This window comes from Lissotriton vulgaris, chromosome 7 (genome assembly GCF_964263255.1).
Source record: "Lissotriton vulgaris chromosome 7, aLisVul1.2, whole genome shotgun sequence".
In the NCBI taxonomy this organism is placed as follows: Eukaryota; Metazoa; Chordata; class Amphibia; order Caudata; family Salamandridae; genus Lissotriton; species Lissotriton vulgaris.
Genome location: NC_141695.1, coordinates 1,361,578,335 through 1,361,597,832, shown reverse-complemented (window position 1 = coordinate 1,361,597,832; position 19,498 = coordinate 1,361,578,335). Strand labels below are relative to the sequence as shown.

Below are 19,498 nucleotides of genomic sequence, written 5' to 3'. Positions count from 1 at the left end.
AAGTGTACTCGGCGCCGAAGAAGCCGAAGGTGGCTGTCGAGCCGAAGGCTCAAGTCAAGGGCGTCGAGACGAAGTCTGCCAGGCCGAAGTCTAAAGTGAAGGTGGTCGAGCCGAGCGCGTCGGCGCCGAAGACGGTCGACACCGGCAAGGGCCTCGGCGACCCAAAGAAGGCTATCGGCGACCCAAAGAAGGCTATCGGCGACCCGAAGAAAGCTCTCGGTGACCCGAAGAAAGCTCTCGGTGACCCGAAAAAACGGCTGGATGACCCAAAGGTTCTCACGACTCCGCGTCAGCAGGACAAGGCCAAGGGCACAGCGCCCCGAGAGTCGACTCTAGGTGTGGCCTCGAGGGATTTCACTGAACCGGCGCGCCCATCCGCCGAGTTCACCAAGAAGGTGACGGACTCCCTGCAGCGCATCAGGGACGGAACCGCGTTGGCTGGTCCGAAGGATCCTCCGCCTACGAAACCAGTGGAGAAGCCACTAAAGGCACCCACGCCTATCCATTTCACGTTGCCGCCGAAGACGGCGCCGAAGGCTTTCGCTCCTAAGGCGGTCGCCAGCGTGCCCGAGAAGGTCTCCTCGGCGCCGAAGTCGTCAGCGGTGGACCCCGGCCCACATCCTCGACGACCGTCAGTGGAAGAGCATCAGGAACACTTCATCGATGCCGAAAAAAGGCAGGCTTTCCCTCCACAAGCGGAAAATCGCCCCTGAACGCCCAATGGAGTCTTACAAGATCCCTCTCAAGAAAAAGAAGGACTCTGCTTTCACTCCTGTTCTGGTGGAACCACTTTCCCCACAGACTCATAATGTTTCGCCCACTTACTCTGATGTGGACGCTGGTGAGGGGGATGAGGATGAGTACAGTTATCCTGTCTATACAGACCCTGAGGATACCAACGAACCCTGGGCCGCTGGTGGTGACCCAGGGGATCCTCAAGCTGGACAAGACCCTCAACTGTTTTCTGCAAAAACATCCCCTACAGAAGACTCTGCAGCTTTCAATGCCCTCATTGAACGGGCAGCAAACAATCACAACGTCCAGCTCCATGCTGACCCTGTGGATGTCGACTTCCTTTTTGATACCTTCTCAGTTTCAGAAAAAACTGTTAAGACTCTGCCTATGCTGAAAGGTGTTTTAAAGCATGCTGCTGAGATCTTTAAAGAACCTACCAGGGCGAGGGTGATAAACCCTAGGATTGACAAAAAGTACAAGTCGGCGCCTACTGATCCTACCTACATCAAAGGACAGTTGCCTCTAGACTCCCTTGTTGTCTCGAATGCCCGGAAGAGGGCTAATTCTCAGACTACGGGTGATGCTCCTCCCCCAGACAAAGAATCCAAGGTCTTTGAGGCCGCGCGGAAGAGGGTAGCAGCACAGGCAGCCAACATCTGGAGCATTTCTAACACACAAGCGCTTCTGGTGCGCTATGACAGGGCACACTACGACACACTGGAGACCCTGTTGCAGCACCTGCCTGATGAATACAAGGAGGGGGCTGAGATGCTGATTCAGGAAGGGAAGCAGATCTCTAACGCTTCTATTAAGTGCGCTCTGGACGCGGCTGATACCGCCGCCAGGGCTATAAACACTAGTGTTATGTTGCGGCGACATGCCTGGCTGAGAATCTCTGGCTTTAAGCCAGAGATACAAACCACCATCCTTAACCAAACCGTCAACCCAGATCACCTGTTTGGCCCGGAGGTTGACACCACCCTAGAAAAAATTAAAAAGGACACGGAGACTGTGAAATCCATGAGTGCCTTACAGTCCCAGCAGTTTCGGGGTGGGTCTTTTCGTCGCTCAAACACTAGAGGCGTTTCAAGGGGCCAGCTCTCCCAGTCCACGCAGTACTACAAGGGCAACACTCAGTCCACATACACCAACAAGAGTCGAGGTGGATATTGTGGCAACAGCGCCAAGGGCAGAGGTCGTGGAAACAACAGCTCCAGATCCTCTGCCACCAGCAAACCGTGACGCCTTGTCACTGCCCCCCGACCACACAACACCAGTCGGGGGGAGACTCCAGCAGTTCCTGCCGGTCTGGAAGTCCATCACCACAGACAGGTGGGTCAGGAGACTTATTCAATACGGTTATTGTCTGGAGTTAACATCCACTCCACCCAACATGCCCCCAAGAAACCGTCCTATGTCGGCCGAGCATTTGCACTTATTGCAGCAGGAAGTCACCGTTATGCTGCAAAAAGGAGCAATAGAACTCGTGCCTATGCAAGAAAGAGGCACAGGGGTCTACTCCCTATACTTCTTAATACCAAAGAAGGACGGGTCCCTCCGGCCCATCCTGGACCTCAGGCCACTCAACCATTACATCCTCAGAGCACTTCCATATGCTGACCCTGCAGCAAGTGCTCCCGTTGCTCAGTCAGGGGGATTTTCTCGCAACTTTAGACCTAAAGGATGCGTACTTTCACATTCCACTGCACCCTTCACACAGGAAATACCTCCGGTTCACCATCCAAAACCAGCACTACCAGTTCAAGGTTTTGCCTTTCGGTGTCACCACGGCACCCAGGGTGTTCACGAAATGCCTGGCGACAGTGGCGTGCACCTCAGGAGACGGAACATCCACGTCTACCCTTATCTGGACGGCTGGCTCATCCAGGCAAAGTCAGCCCAGCAGTGTGCCGCCCACATGTCCCATACCATTCACCTCCTGCACGATCTGGGATTCTCACTGAATTACCCCAAATCCCACCTCCAGCCCGCCCACATATGGCAGTATCTGGGTGCGACGATAAACACTCTGGCGGCCACAGCACAGCCGAATTCAGTGAGAGTCAGCAGCATTCAATCGCTGATACAAAAATTCAGACCTCAACACTCGCTTCCAGCAAGAGTGTTCATGCAGTTGATAGGCATGATGGCCTCCTGCATCTCCATAGTCCCGCACGCGAGACTACATATGCGCCCGCTTCAGGAGTGCTTAGCACGTCAGTGGACTCAGGCTCACGGACAGTTGAAAGACCTAGTGTTGGTGAGCGGTCGGGCATACAACTCTCTGCATTGGTGGAATCCACAAAACCTTTGCAAGAGCCGACCGTTCCAAGAGCCTGTGCCACAGATCATCCTGACCACGGACGCCTCTCTCCAGGGATGGGGAGCTCTTGTACTCCATTACACTGTGCAGGGACTATGGACGCAACAGCAACGAAAGATGCACATCAATTTTCTCGAACTGATGGCGATCTTCATGGCACTCAAAGCCTTCAAAGTACATCTGTGCAACAAGGTCGTGTTGATCCGGACGGACAACATGACAGCCATGTACTACATTCAAAAACAGGGAGGAACACACTCTCCGCAGCTGTCTCATCTGGCTCAGAGCATGTGGAAGTGGGCCATTCAGAGGAAACATCTTCCTCATGGCAGAACACCTCCCGGGCAAGGACAATCAGATGGCGGACCTGCTCAGCAGGCACAGCCACCAAATGCACGAGTGGGAGATACATCCATCAGTACTTCAACCGTACTTCCAAAGGTGGGGTCATCCAGAGATAGACCTGTTCGCCACAAGGGAGAACGCAAAATGCCAAAGCTTCGCCGCCAGGTTCCCACACCCACAGTCGCAGGGCAATGCGATATGGATGAACTGGTCAGGCAAATTTGCGTACGCTTTTCCCCCAGCACCTCTGATACCGCTGGTGGCACGCAAACTCAGGCAGCACTCGATGACTCTCATCCTGGTTGCTCCAACGTGGGCTCGCCAACCATGGTACACCACGTTGGAATAGGGCGGATCTTAGTAAACTCACTTCCCTCCTTAGCACATCTGCCCCCTCTAGCTCTGGATCTATTGACACACAAGCCCAGGACTTGACCAGCTGGCTCACCTCTGCCTCCGACTCTGTGGCACCTCTGAAGTCGGTCAGAACCAGGCGCCGCCATGACGCCCGAAGGTGGTTCACTGAGGACCTTAAAGCCTTGAAACTTGGGCTCCGACAGGCTGAACGGCGTTGGCGCTGGGGCTATAGCTCAGATACAAAACTGACATTCTCCACCTTACTCAAAGAGTACAAGGCAGCTATATCTTCAGCTAAGACGGTGTATTTCTCCCAAAAAATCCTGGATTCGGCCAACAAATCTAAAGATATCTTCTCCATAGTAGAGGAGTTATCTAATCCCAATAGAGTCACCATTGCACCTCTCCCTTCCCAGTCACTTTGTGACTCCCTTAATCAATTTTGTATTAAGATAATCAAGATTAAAAACAGTATCCCTGCTCAAGCCTTGCCCACCTTCCCTCTACTGGACGCTTCTTGTCTTCTACTCGATTCCCATACCTTATCCCAGATCCCTCCCATTTCTAAGGAAGGCTTTCTTACTTTGTTACATAAAGTCTCCTCTGGCTCACCGAGCGATTGCTCCCCCCCCATTGTTCTCCGCGAAGCCTTCACCGTCTGCCCTGAACCCCCCCTGGCCCTCCTGAACAACTCTCTTGCCATGGGTGAGGTCCCCTGATCTTTTAAGCAGGCAGAGGTGGTGGCTATCCTAAAGAAACCCTCGGCAGACCCTTCGATTATGAGCAATTTTCGCCCTATATCTCTTCTTCCCTTTCTCAGTAAGGTGCTGGAGTCACATGTCACCAACACCCTCAGCTCCTTTATTGAGGAATCTGGTTTTCTGGACTCCCAGCAGGCCGGGTTTAGACCTGCGCATTCCACAGAGGCTGTTATACTCTCTGTTATGGAGGTATTGCGCAGAGGGGCCGACGCTAACATCTGTCAGGCCCTGGTACTGCTGGATTTGTCGGCCGCCTTTGACACGGTCGACCATGGTATCCTTGTCGACCGTGTCAGAGAGGCCGGCATCCGGGGCACTGCCCTTGACTGGGTCCACTCTTCCCTGTCTTACCGCAAACAAGCGGTTAGGCTGTCCCAGTTTTCAGCTGACCAGGTTGGGCTAACCTGTGGCGTCCCCCAGGGCTCTTCCATGTCCCCACTCCTTTTTAATTTATACCTGGCTCCCCTGATCCGCTCTCTCCATAGGCTGAATGTCACCGTGTTTAATTACGCGGATGACATCCAACTGGTCTTTACCATCGACCCCTCGGATCAGTCAATTTCCACTTTCCAAACCACCCTCTGTTTCATCAGTGATTGGATGAGCTCAAACCATCTCAAGCTCAACCCCGACAAGACCGAGCTGGTTCTTGTCGGGGGATCCTCTAACCCTTGGCAACCTTCCTTCTGGCCGACAAGACTGGGCAGTCCCCCTCGCCCAGTCAACTCAGCAAAAAGCCTGGGGGTCATTATCAGCAGTGACCTCTCAATGAAGTCCCAGATCCGTGCGGTAGTGTCTTCCAGTCATTTCCAGCTCAGGAAGATCCGTAAAATCTCTCGCCTCCTTACCACCGAGGCCCTCACTCTGGCTCTGCTTGCGCTAGTCATTTCACGAATTGACTACGCAAACGCGCTCTATGTAGGCATCCCTGACTACCAAGCCAAGAGACTGCAGCTGATCCAAAACCAGGCCGCCCGCCTCATTTTTCACCAACCCAGACATCAACATGTCCGTCCCCTCTTAAAAAGTTTACATTGGCTTCCGGTCACTGCACGCTGCAAGTTTAAACTAGGCTGCATAATTTTCAAATCCCTTGCAGGCGGAGGCCCCTCATTTATCTCTTCCCTTCTTCACCCCTATGTTCCTTCTCGTAGCCTTCGTTCGTCTCAGCTGGCCTTACTGACAGTCCCCAGATTCAAGAGGAAGAAACACGGTGGCCTCAGGTTTTCTTTCCTAGCTCCTTCCTTCTGGAATGCCCTCCCCCTCTCTCTAAGGTTACCTTCCCCCTACACCAGGTTCAGATCTCTCCTTAAAACCTTTTTGTTTACTGAAGCCTACAATTAGCCCTCTATCCCCTTTCTTTTCCGTTCTCTCCACACAAGCGCCAAGAAACCTTCAGGTGTTAGTCGCGCTCTACAAGAACCTTTCACATCACATCACATCACGTTCCTAGAACTGTCCGTGGTACCGCATCAGAGGCTACGTCTCACGCCCAGCCTTCTGACGCAGAGCCATGGCGACATTCAGCATCCAGATCCACAACAGCTCAACCTGGCGATCTGGCTCCTGAAGTCCTAGAGTTTGGCTACCTGCACTTGCCTCCTGACTGCATGGACATCATTCGTGAGGCAAGGAAGCCCACCACCAGAGCATGCTATGCGGCAAAATGGAAGCGGTTTGTCATTCATTGTGCAGACCACAACATTAACATGCTAGATGTGTCTATTCAGAATATCATCTGTTACCTTTTCCATCAGTACAAATGTAATCTGGCCTATGCTTCCATTCGCATACATCTATCTGCAATGGCCGCTTATCTCCAGAATAGGCAGCACCTCTCACTCTTCAGAGTGCCTGCCATTAAGGCCTTTCTAGAAGGACTCAAACGAGTCATTCCTCCGCGGACTCCACCACCTCCGGAGTGGAACCTCAATGTGGTCCTCACCCGGCTGATGGGTCCTCCCTTTGAACCGCTGCATTCCTGCGAGATTCAATTCTTGACGTGGAAAGTGGCTTTCCTCATAGCGATTACAACGCTGCGGCGAGTTAGTGAACTGCAAGCACTAACTATCCAAGAGCCATTTATTCAAATTCATTCTAACAGGGTAGTGCTTCGCACTAACCCTAAATTCCTTCCTAAAGTGGTGTCAATTCCATATCAACCAGACTATTGAATTGCCTGTTTTCTTCCAAAATCCTGAGTCATTGGCGGAGAGAATGCTCCACACCCTTGACGTCAAAAGGGCCCTGATGTATTACATCGATAGGACCAAGGATTTTAGGAAAACTAAGCAACTCTTTGTTGCCTTTGCACCACACCACAAAGGTAACCCCATCTCCAAGGCTGGTATTGCTAGGTGGATCGTTAAGTGTATCCAGATCTGCTATCTGAAAGCCAAGCGTACTCTCACCATTCCACCGAGGGCCCACTCCACCAGAAAGTTGTGGGCCTCGATGGCATTCCTTGGAAATATTCCTTTGGAAGACATATGTAGAGCAGCCACATGGTCTACCACACACACATTTACAAAGCATTATTGTGTTGATGTGCACTCCAAACAGCAGGCAGCTGTAGGGCAGGCTGTTCTAAAAACACGTTTCCAAACTGCTGCAGCTGGCACGGGCGACCGCCGTTAATGGAGGGACTGCTATGTATTCTATGCACAGATATGAATTCAGCAGCCCACATGCCTCGAACCGAATATGCTACTTACCAGTATGCATCTGTTCTTGGCATGTAGGGCTGCTGACATTCATATCGCCCGCCCTCCTCCCCGGCGCCTGTAGCAGCTGCAGAATTTACACATACTTCTAGCATGGTCATCATTCACTGAGTTCCACTCCATCTTGGCCACAATGGCTAAAAACAATCTGAGGATGGAGTTGAGGCCCATGCGCACTGTAGTCCAGGGGAGGAGCCACCTATCTCGTGATACTTCGAAGACTCTTCCAGGACAACAATGTGCAATCATCCGGACCCAACACTAGGCGGCGATCTATGCACAGATATGAATGTCAGCAGCCCTACATGCCAAGAACAGATGCATACTGGTAAGTAGCATATTCGTTCTGCATGCTGCTTTTCTTCATAATCAACCCAATTGTACACCCGTCCAGTTCTTTTGGATGCTTCTCCGTAGAGCAGGTGTTCGCCCTAGAGGCCTCTGAAGTAGTCTTAATTCTTGTTATGTCTAAGCAGACATCTCTGATCTGGTATTTTATGAGATTAGGAATACATTTCTCCTTAATGCAGCGACCTGTAATTTTTTTTTCTGTTAACTCCCTTGAGATTTGGTCATTTGTTACACCTGTGACTCACCTTAATGTTTAGTTTAGTGACTGAGGAGTCCTACAGGAGGCCTGCACAGGCCTTAATAGTTGTGAAGACTGTCCAGAATCTCAAGTACTCTTTTGCGTCTAAGCACCAAACTGGAAATTCCTTTGAGAAGGGAGCACATCCAATGACGGAGCTACACCCCTCACCTTTTGTCTAACAAACTCAGACATTTGGATTGCATACTTTCGGGCCAGTTTTTCAATGGCACAAACCGTGCTTGTCAGCTTTGAAAAACTGGCCATGATCCTAATACCTTCCCCCATTGTCTCTCAACAGAGGCACGAGTGGTCAGGAGTAAGTAGCGGTCCAGACATCCTGTTTCAGAGAGAGACAAATAATCCATTGGAGAGATCTCCGCACACTGCAAAGAGAATACTAGTCTCCTGGAGCAGAGGAATAGGGTTGATGGTGTGGATGCAAATGGAGTGGAGCCTGCATATTGGCTTTTAATTTGTCCTTTCATTTTTCTGGTTTGCTGAGCAAGGGTTTTTAGGTATCTGACTTTCAGACAGGACATACCATTTATCTGGAGGTTGTGTGGCTCTACCTGTAATTGTGTAACATGAAAGTAAACTCTTCACCATATTTGGATCTTCTTTGAATTCACATTCTAAATCAATGGTTCTTAACCTATGGTCTGCCGATCACTTGGGGTCTGTGACTATTTGCTCAAAATTAAATTTTATTAGCAAATTAATAAATTATATACACATAAAAAAGACCAATTTAAAAATCTAATTTGCAAAACCCTGTAAATATGAAGGATTTTGAAATTGGATCCTAAAAATTAAGTTGTCATCCTTAGCTTGGCTTGTTGGAGCACAAGACGTACAGCAAGCAGGAGTATGAACGATTGGTGGCCTCAGTTGAAGCACTAGTATTTGCCAACAAAAAGAGAGGATATATTAGGAGCAAAAAAAGACAAAATAATATGTTAGTCTGGTATAGTGCTCTGTCTTTTATAAATAAAAATAAAGTCTCCAGTTATTATAATAAAAATTACGACTTGTGTATATTTTTGTTCGTGAATTAAAGAAAATAGATGTTGATCCTGGGCAAGCAAGCCTTAGGTTTATTGTTAAGTGATTAATGCTAGAGTTTAGTAATTTATCCATGTTGGCTGTATCAAATGCCTGTTAGACCAATTTAATGAATTAATGCTGCAGACCCAAATGAGTGATACTCCTGGATGCAGATATTTTTGTTTTGTAACTGCAAAAGTTAGTTAAAAGTTGCATGTTGCTTTTGTATTATCTTTTGAATCTGATTTCTGTATATTTTATCTTTCACAGGCAGGGTACACCTAGTTACAATATTCCACCTCAGGAGTCCAATTACAAGTCCAGGAGGCATGAGAACAGTTATCGAGACTCCTATTCCCAGAGGACCAATCTGCAGTATTCTCACACGTCTGCTCCGTTTCAAAGCAGTGATCCTCACTATCCTGCTTATAACCAGCAGTATGACAGCGGATCTGCTTCATCCTCGTCCACCACTCTCCTTTCTCTCGTCCCGCCTGTCTCCTCCACATCTTCTTTGTCCTCTCATCACAAAGGGGGCAGCAGCAGGTACCTGCGGCATTCTGAGGGACGCTCCTACCACAGCCAGCGTGAGGAATTATCTGCTCACAGGTCCCACCACCGAGAGGAATCTGCTTTTCACCATCGGCATAGAAACCACACCCAACGGGACGAACTGGCAACTGTGACAACAGCAGCTTACCCGCCTCCGCCTCCTCCCCCTCCACCTCCCCCTCCACCTCCTCTACCTGTCTCAGACGGCCCTCTCTTCCAGAACAGCCATGGATTTGGCAAGCAGGGTGAATGTTTTGTGGTTCAGAATACTTACCCCTCCTATACAAATGTGAATGAGGCTCCACCTCCTCCACCTCCAGCAATTCCTGCCTTGATGGATCAAGTCTTTGACCAGCATGCAGGGGATAAAGATTATAGACTTCCCCCCTTGTCCTCTGCTACTGCTCCTCTATCTGATTCTTTCTTATTGAACAATGTGGCAGTTTCTGAATTTTTTGCTCAGGAAAGAAAAGAGTCTTTGAGCCCTGTTGCTGCTGCCCCTCCTCCTGTTACTCTACTTCCAACCCTCATGGAGGACAGAATACAGTCCCCCAATCCAGTGCCTGTATCCCCTGCTCGGTCAGGCTCCCCTGCACCTGACTACACCAATGAAAGTGTCCCATTTGCTCACCATACTAGCCTTGATTCTCGAATTGAGATGCTGCTGAAAGAACAAAGGTCAAAATTTTCTTTCCTAAATTCGGACTCTGAAGATGAAGAGAAGGAATCGCCCAACCCAGCCACACCCCCGCCACCTCTTTCCCTCAGCTTTGAGGATGTCAGTGTAGGCCTTGTCACAGGGCAAAATACTGACCTTTTGACAACGAATGGTCAGGACAGGGTAAGTAATATATTATGAGGGAATTGAATTGTTCTGCTGTCATTTAACTGCATTGTATTGTGTTCCTGCCCAGGTTGCATAATGAATATCCTAGAGGCACTTTTGAAGCAAATTCTAAAATATAGAAGCAAAGTGATGCAGAAAAAGATGCAGAAAAAGTTTTGTGTATGCCAAATATCTTAACTTTTATTCAAAATTGAGCTAAATTTTTCTATCACTGGATCTTCCTTAACATTTATACACATTGATTATTTGAATTTTTTACGGCATCTGAACACTCCAGTTATAGAAATACAAGTCTTACATGAAGTCGCCTTTTTAAATATTTTGTTATTGCTTTATGAAAAAAGATATATATTTTTTGAACGTTGGAAAACTATAATAGGTTTAGATTATTGTTGTATTGGAATAACCACCAAAAGCAAAATGGATGCAGAAAACCTTCTTGTGTTAAAAAAAATAATAAAACCCTACTGTTAAACATACAGGTTACATCTCATACCAAGATATCCAGATCGTATCCTACTCACTCCCTCTAGAAAGAATCTGGGACAATGTGATTGGGAGATTGAATCAAGGTTTGTAATGGTTACACAAAGTGGGACATTCAGATATTTAAATTTCATTACCTATTGCCCAGTACTTCAACCAAGCACTAAAACTAACACTCAAAAGCACGGTGCTGAGCGCAACTATTCATGGTTGTGTTTAGTCCTATTTTCCAACATTGAATATTTCATAGATTCACATGCCGGGATAATTTCCCGTAAAATAGCAATTCTAGGCATTGACAGCTGTAAAAGCCAGAGGCAGTGGGCACTTTTTTTTGCCATCCAACTCATTCCTGAAGGGCCCAAATGTCAGCCAGTGTGGTGGGGGTGCTCTTTGACGCCCCCTCCAAGATTACTTCACACCTTAGATTTCTACCGTAGGAGTGTACAGGGAGTTTCAGAGCTTTGCTCTTCTTCAAAGCAACCTTTTAGCCCTTTTCTTGGACTTTAGATGTTCTCATTGCCTTATTGCCTCTGAGAAATGGCATCAATGGATACATCCAAAAGGGTCTGTTTAAGGCTTGTGATTAATGCAGCAAAACAAGGGGTTTCTCTATTGACCATCATAAGAGATGCATATAATGCCTCTACTCAGACCACAAGGCCAAAGATTGCAAGATATGTAAATGTAAATGTAAATGTAGGTATACTTATATAGCGCAACCTGTCACCACAAAGGGCATCCTGGCGCTTGCCTAGGGAACCCGTCCTGGTATTCCCCTGTGAGAAGCCCCGACAGGGTGTCCACAGGGTGAAAGTCAGGCATCCCGCCGCGAGGGGCCATTGTGGAGATTAAGCAAGCTATTGCCCAGAGTCGCAGAGTGTGAACCCGTGAGTCGAGGAGGCACCGGGACGAGAATTATCGAGTCCGTGGAATTTTTAGCCCAAGACCCGCCGGGGCGGGGAATTGAACCCTGGTCCAGGACCGATCTCAGATTCCGGGTCTGCCGCCTCTAACCCCTGAGCCACACTTCTCCTGACTGAGACAATGAGTGGAGACTTATCAGATGGATTCAAAAGAATAAAACATCTGAACACCCCTCATAGTAGGATAAATCTGAGACTAGTTTCTCGAAATTTGAGTGGAAAGAAGAAAAAAGAAACCCCAATGAAGTGAAATATTGAAGGGCCAAGTACAAGCTAAAGCGCTTTCTTCAGGAGAGCATGAGATAAAATAAAACAAAAGTGTTTAAAAAGTCAACAGATATGACTTCCGCAGAAAAACAGTGGAAAAATAGGCATTTTCCAGTTTTAATGCCGCCATTGCCATTACCGCGGACTAAAAAACGGAAGGTAATTTCACAGTTGATGACTACTGCATCTGAAAGAAACTCGTTAGTTATAGATTTCTTACTGTAGAATTACCCCCATGCGTCAGACTGGATCCGGAAAGGTTTTTCCTCAGCAGTTCTTCTGCGCGACGGGATGACGTCACAGCAGCTACTTAGTCGCCGCCCTCGCGCGCTGACGTCAGTTCTTTCTTGTTACGTGCCAGCCAGCGCAGATCCGGGCAGAGCGGTACCTCAGTCATTTTTTGACTACCTTTTTCTCGACTTTTGACGACTTCTTGTTTTAAGTCTCCAACTCTGAACAGGTGCATGAGGGATGCCCGGTTTTAAGGTCTGCGGTTTCTGTAACCGACTGATGTCAGTGACGGACCCGCACCGCGTGTGCCCCTTTTTTTGTCTGGAGCGCGACCACGACCCCAAGTCGTGCTCCGACTGTCGGTCGATGGCACCGAAGGCTTTACGGGAGCAGTCCCAAAAGCTGCTTGAACGCCGACTATCGGCTCCACGCCGTTCGAGGTCCAGGTCGAGGGAACGGTCGCGGAGCCACCACCATTCCGGTTCGAAATCATCAAAGTCTTCGCATTCGGGGTCAGGTAAGTCGAAGCATAAGTAGTCGAAGAAGCATCGTCGCTCTTAGACTTTTCCTCGTCGGTCGGCCGATAGATGAGGTACGCGGGTGGGGCCCCTTCCGTGGCTCCGGGTGCGGAACCCGCAGAGTCGACTCAGAGTTTGGATCCAGGCCTGGATCCGGATCGGTGCCGGGTGACCTTGTTACACCTCCACCAGCCCTGATCCTTACGGCACCACTACCGCCTTGGGCACCGGTCAGCTCCTGCTCCGTTATCGGCCCGGCCTCCATCCCGACGTGGACACGGAGCTGGACCGGCGTCGTCCAAAGCCGGATCCGGCGCCGGTTCAGGTTTTTGTGCCCCTTTTCACTCTTGGGGTCCCTTTTCAACAACAGTGGCACCCAGAGGATGATGAGGAGGTTTGGGATGGGTCAGGTGACCCTTTCACTGACCGTTTAGATACTGAGCAGGACTGGAGAGAGTAACTGGGGGATTCCAGTGGTCTTTACACCTTTCTTGACCGTGGCATGTTGTCTCCTCCTACCGTGGCTACGGAGGAGGGAGCGTCATACGAAGTGGTGTTGCATAGGGTGGCGAGGCTCTCAACCTCGAGCTTCCTACGGTGGCGGTAAGGACTAACCTCCTGACAGAGGTGCTTCAACCAGACAAATACATATATATGTGTAAATATATAAAAATAGTACATAGTACTAAAAGAATTATACACATATACATGTATAAACTAATAATATGCAGCCCTAATCATAACCTATAGGCTAATAAAGTCATAATTACATACTTTCTACAGAATGAAAATAATCTATACAAACCAATGCAAGAAAACGGCATGAGTCTTAAATGCATTCCAAGGTTTCTTCAGACTTTCAAATTAATCAGACTATAACTTTGCCGACTTTCTTTCCAAATCCTCCAGAAAGATCTCTCAACTCTTTAGATCTTAAGAGGATTCTCAAGTTTTATTTGGACAGAACAAAGACATTGAGAAAGTCAGACCGTTTGTTTGTTAACTATGGTCCTATTAATACAGGCTCTGCGGCTTCCAAGAGATCCATATCTAGGTGGATTGTTTCTTGCATTGTACTAGCCTATCAATTAGCTAACAGGTCTTTGTTAAGAAGGCCAAAGGCTCATTCTACGAGAGGGAAAGATTCTACCAAAGCTCTTCTTAGGAATGTTACTATGGCAGAAATCTGTAAGGCAGCTAAATGGTGTTCAGTCCATACTTTTACTTGCCATTACTATCTTGATTTTCAGACACGCAGGCAGATGCTCAGGTTTGGCAGGCATCACTAAGAAACTTGTTTGCTAATACTGTGAGAAGTTGGCCTGATATATAATTATAATGCACTTAAGAGTATATGGTATGCGTTATCATGGAACAGCTATTAGGACTTGGTTCCGCAAGCTGCAAACGGGCTCAGCTCATGCCAGAGCACCATCTCACACGATTCCAAGCACTCTGCCTTCAGGATTGTTAAGGCCTGCCATAGGAGTGACTGATAGGAATCTGTGTGTCCATTTTTGGGGTTAGATATAGGTATACTATATCTAAAGCAAAGGGTGATTACACCACCTTGCCCCAGCTGTCGTGCAGCCAGTTGTGTCAGATTTAGATGGCCATCCAGGGGTGGCATAATACATGCTTCAGCCCCTGGTAGGCCCTGGGTACACCTATGCCCTGAGTTACAGGGTCTGATAAGGTGGCCCAGTACCAATTGGAAATGTACCTAAGGTACATGGAATCCATTTTAGAGAGAGAGCAGTAGGCCTGTGTTCCTGATTGGCAGGGCCCCAGGTCAACTAAGTCGGAAAACCAGTAAAAACCAGTAAAACACCAGGCAAAAAGTTGGGGGCAACCATAGTCAGGTATCCACCTTCCTACACAACCCCCCCCAAACGAAAGGAGATAAGGCTATCCTTGACCAGGTAAGCCTATATTGCCTGAGTGGCCATATGAGGTGGTACATGCACTGGCATGGTTACCCCCCTGTATCATGGTCCACTAAGCAACCCCTCACCCTAAGGGTATCTGAGGGTCTCCACCATAGGGAATCACTACCTGTGTGTGCTTTGGCAAAGTAAAAGGTTGGTGTGGGAATGGAGCACTGAAGTGAGACTCCACTACTGTTGGGCTCAACTTCCTCCAATCACTATCCACCATATGTGCCTTTCTTTCCAGTACTGAGTTGCTATGAGCTCTCAGGGTCAACCTCTGGCTACCTAAAGCTGGAGGCTGAGTCCCTCTTTTTGGCTTACTGGAGGGACAGGTCAGGTTTGGGGTTTTTAGGCCCCAGGTATGGCTGTGCCCAGCAGTGTCCAGCTGTGGGAGTTCCCTAACTAAGTTTAAGGGGGATCCCTCGGGAGTGTGTCTTATTTTCACTTGGCTAGGACTACTAGCTTCAGTGATCCTAATCTGCTGATTGGGGATTTTTGGACAGGGGGCCCTTTGGGGTCCACCACTGGCCTTCCTGACCTCTACAGCCCTGGGCTGACTGAGGCAGGGTAGAGAGGTGAAGGCTACCTGCTCCAGACTGGGTCCCACCTGGGAAGGGTCCACTGCCATCAGGGGCTCTGCCAGGCTAGGCCTGACTACCTCTGGGGCAGTTCCTTCACCAGGGGTAGAGTCAGTTCCCTGAGGAGGTTGGCTCTCACCTAGTGTCTGGGAGGGGGAAGACTTTTCTTCCTCCGCAATGCTCTCAGTTTGGGTGGAGTGATCCATTGTTTCAGGCTTCACAACCCAACTATCTGTCTGAGTAGAGGCTGAGACCATTTCAACCTTGCCAACCTTTTCAGGAGGGCACTCAGTTTGTGTTTGGGCTGTGACTGTCACAGCCCTCCTATCCTGTTCAGGAAAGTCTGTCTGAGCCTGGGCAGTGGCTACCACTGCTCTTCCAACCTTTTCAGGGAGGAATGGTGCTGGGACTGGGGCTGTAGCTATTACTGCCCCACTAACCTTTCTGGGTAGGCCTATCATCCTGGAGTGAGTTTCTTGCTCCACCTCAGCCCATGCTGAGAGTTCCAGGTCATTCCCCAGTAAGCAATCTACAGGTAGGTTATCTGTCACTGCCACTCTCATGGGCCCTGTGACATTACCCCAACTGAGCTCGACTACTGCCATGGGATGCCTTCTTTTCACTCCATGAACGTCTGTCACCTGATAAAGGAAACCAGGGGTCAGTTGAGCAGAGGGGACCAGATGGTCAATCACCATGGTGATGCTGGCCCCTGTGTCTCTGTATGCCTCAACTTTCTGACCATTGATAAAGGGCTCTTGTCTATACTTTCCCAAAATGTGGGAACCAGTAGTGAAGTTGGCAAACCCCAAGCCAGTCTCACAGACAAGAGTGTTGTTAGGGGACCTGCCTAGGCCATAGTCCACCTGGCTTCCCAAAGTAATGCCCACCACATTCTTGGGGGCACTCCCACCACCTGGGGGATTACCACTAGTGGTAACAGGAGGTCTGGGAGTATTACTTGGGGGTATGTTCTCCTTATTGTTGTTGGCCTTGGGACAACTGCTGTCACTTTTATAGTGGCCTACCTGTTTGCAGGTATGACAATAAGGTTTCTTTTGGGTTTTGGGAGAAGTTTGGGACCCACCCTTTTCAGAGGAATTTTGGGGCCCTGTGGTTTGATCAGAAGATTTATTCCCACCCTTCTCTTGAGGCTTGGTTGATTCCTTCTTTTGGTCACCACCCTGGTTCTTAGGCCTGACCCTGGTTCTGACCCATTTGTCTGCCCTCTTACCCAATTCTTGTGGAGAGGTCAGATCAGAGTCTACCAGGTGTTGGTGTAATAACTGGTTCTGACAATTACTTAAGATTTGCTCTCTCATAATTAGATTGTACAATCCTTTAAAATCAGTAACCTTACTTCCCAGTAGCCAGCCTTCAAAAGCCTTAGTGGCGCAATCAACAAAGTCAGTCCAATACTGAGACTGAGTTTTCTGGGTGTCTCTGAACATCAACCTGTACTGTTCAGTGGTTAAACCAAACCCATCAACCAGTGTATTCTTCAGGATTTGGTAATTGTTAGCATCCTCAGCTCTAGTAGTGAGGAGCTTGTCTCTACCTTTACCTTCAAAGGAGAGCCACAAGATAGCTGCCCACTGACTCTGGGGGACACACTGTACAGTGCAGGCCCTCTCCAAAGCAGTCATCCATTTGTGGATATCATCCCCTTGTTGAAAGGGGGGCACTATCTTACTCAAGTGTCTAGTATCTAAACTCCTGTTTTCCCTTGGGGGAATGCTGCCACCAGTGGAATCTAGTCCACTTAACTTTTGCTCTCTAGCAAAGGCAAGTCTCTCTTTGGCCAGGGCAAGTTCTTCCCTTTCAATCCTCAGATTGACCTCCCTCACTTTGGCTTCATATACTCTCCTCTGAGGGGATGTCATCCCTCTTTGAGAAGAGCCCTGAGAGCCATTGGTTCGAATGGATCTGTTAGAGCCTCTGGATAGAGACCTAACTCGTCCATTCCCAATGTTAAGCTGGCCCGAGAGGGGCCCCAGGGGTCTCCTAGTACCATTCTCATGCCTGCTTAAGTTGGCCCTAGTTAGCTGGCTAACTACTTCTGGACCTTTGTCTGCCTCTTCCCCTGACAACTCATCCTCATCCTCAGCATCATCTGCCTCTTGGAGGGGATGGTCATGGTTATCAAAGGGACCCTCTAAGGGGGGCATATTCCCTTCTGGATGAGAAGGATCTGTGTTACCAGCCCTCCTAGCATCATAAGTCTCTAAGAGACCAATCAGAAAAGGAATGGTAGGGTTTGCACCCTGTTTTAGCTTCCTGGATGTACAGATTTGTCTCATCTCCTGGAAGCTAAGTGCTGCATATCTGGACATGACCTGTGGAGGGTCAACTGACACAAGGGGAGACTCAGAGTTTCCTCCTTTGTCTGACATGCTGCTTTTCTAGTTTGGTGTAAGTGATGCACCTACCTACACTATATGTTTGCCTACTGATCCCTTGCTAAGAGTTGTAGCCAAGGTGTGCTAAGCCTTGAGGAGCTACAACAGCTGGTTCAGTAGAACTCAGAGTATTCTAAGCTAAGTTATATGTACCTGGAGTACTTATGTGATCTTTCACAAGATATTCTTAGGATACGTGTGGTAAAACAACAGCAAGCTCAAATCCCAACCGCTGCTCACCAATGTGAGAAGTTGGCCTGATATATAATGTTCACTATTCTAGTGAGCACTGTGTATCAGTCCAAACAACCCTTATGGTGATTGGTTGTAAGTCAACCTTATAGACCAGGTATCCTAGTAGCGTGGATACGAGCAGTCTTCGGGCTAAACTCTAGAGGGCGTGTTAAGCCAGCTGTTATACCATCACATATACCCCTTGAACACCAAGTGAAAGGACACCACACAAGTGTTATGAAAATAAACAGTGTATTTATTAGAATCACAACAGCCCTGTACTCTTTATGAGGACAGGGTACTAAGCACACAACAAAACTCTTACGAAAATACTTCAAGTTGCACAATTTACACAAATGCCCGAGGGGCACGAAAAACCATATACTATGAAAGTGGAATGCGAAATTACTAGAGTGGTGTGGCTCACTGGTTAGAGGCGGCAGACCCAGAAGCAGAGGTCGACCTGGGACCAGGGTTCGATACCCGACGCGGCAGGGTCTTGGGCCATGGTCAGCGGACTCGATAATTCTCGCCTCGGTGCCTACTCCAACCATGGGTCCCACTCAGCAACTCTGGGCAATAGCTTGCTTAATCTCTACTAACGGCCCCATCAGCACCGGGGATGCTTGTCTTCACCTTGGAGATGCCCAGGAGGGACCATCTCACAGGGAAAGTCAGGATGGGTTCCCCAGCGGTATACAGCGCCGGGATGCCCCTTTGCTGGGGCAGCTGTGCGCTTTACAAGTATACAACATTTAACATTTAACTAGCAGGTAAGTACTATACTAATAGGCTTTGGAATCGCTAGGACTACGTTACTGAACCTTCAGATTACTAGTAGGAGGCCTAGGGGACTCGGGTGCAGAGTGTGCACTCCCACGCGGGATGCGGGACAAAGTCTATGGTAGCTAGGTTTCACAAAGTTAGTGTTCTCGGGCGAACCCGACTAGGTAGATCGAAAACGACAGTGGATCCTGACCCTTGGATAGTGAGGCTATGCTGGGGCACCGAAATGCCGAAGTTACCTAGCCATGGGGCTGCAGCTGCATAGGTCTCAAAAGACGTCGGGAATCCTCGTAGACGAACCAGGAGCCTGAAGAAAGAAGTTGCTGGCAGGCGACCAGTGAAGATAGTTCGAGTGATCCAAGCCTGGATCGAAGATGGATGACACCTGAAAGCAGAGGGGACCAAGTTCGTGACCACTAGCCAGTAGTCAGATGGCACCAGGAGGGCACCGGATGGTGGTCACCTCGACTAGGTGAGTGGGCGACGCTGTGCTCTGCAGATCTCACGGACCAGGAGGCGTTGTCGGCGACCAGGATGGAGGTGCGAGCTGTCCCACGATGGATGAAGCTGTCGACGTCGCTGGACCCAGGATTGGGGCAACAAGTCTTGGCCAATTCAAGCCCACGCGGTGGACTCAAAATGGCGTCTGGAGTGGACCAGGAGGGTCCGGGGTGCTCCTCTTTTGGAAGGGAGCAAGGGTCAGTCTGGAGCAACCAGACTAGCAGCAGTGATGTCGTCGGGCGTCGTTAGGAAGGCCACAAGCCAGCGGGCTAGTAGCCAAACAACGCGGTGATTAGCAAAAAGCAGAAGGGCCCCACGCAGATCGTGGAGATGCTGGGAGGCTGGACTTCGGTGCTGGAACT

At 49.0% G+C, this 19,498-nt stretch overlaps 1 protein-coding gene across 1 annotated transcript in view; it reads left to right on the top strand.

The window, feature by feature from the left end:
- Positions 1–19,498, top strand: part of SETD1A (SET domain containing 1A, histone lysine methyltransferase) — a 960,878-nt gene that overhangs the window by 237,741 nt on the left and 703,639 nt on the right. The window contains exon 8 of the mRNA XM_086932054.1: positions 9,151–10,273. Coding sequence (XP_086788180.1) covers positions 9,151–10,273 — 1,123 coding nt within the window. The remainder of the gene's footprint in view (positions 1–9,150; positions 10,274–19,498) is intronic.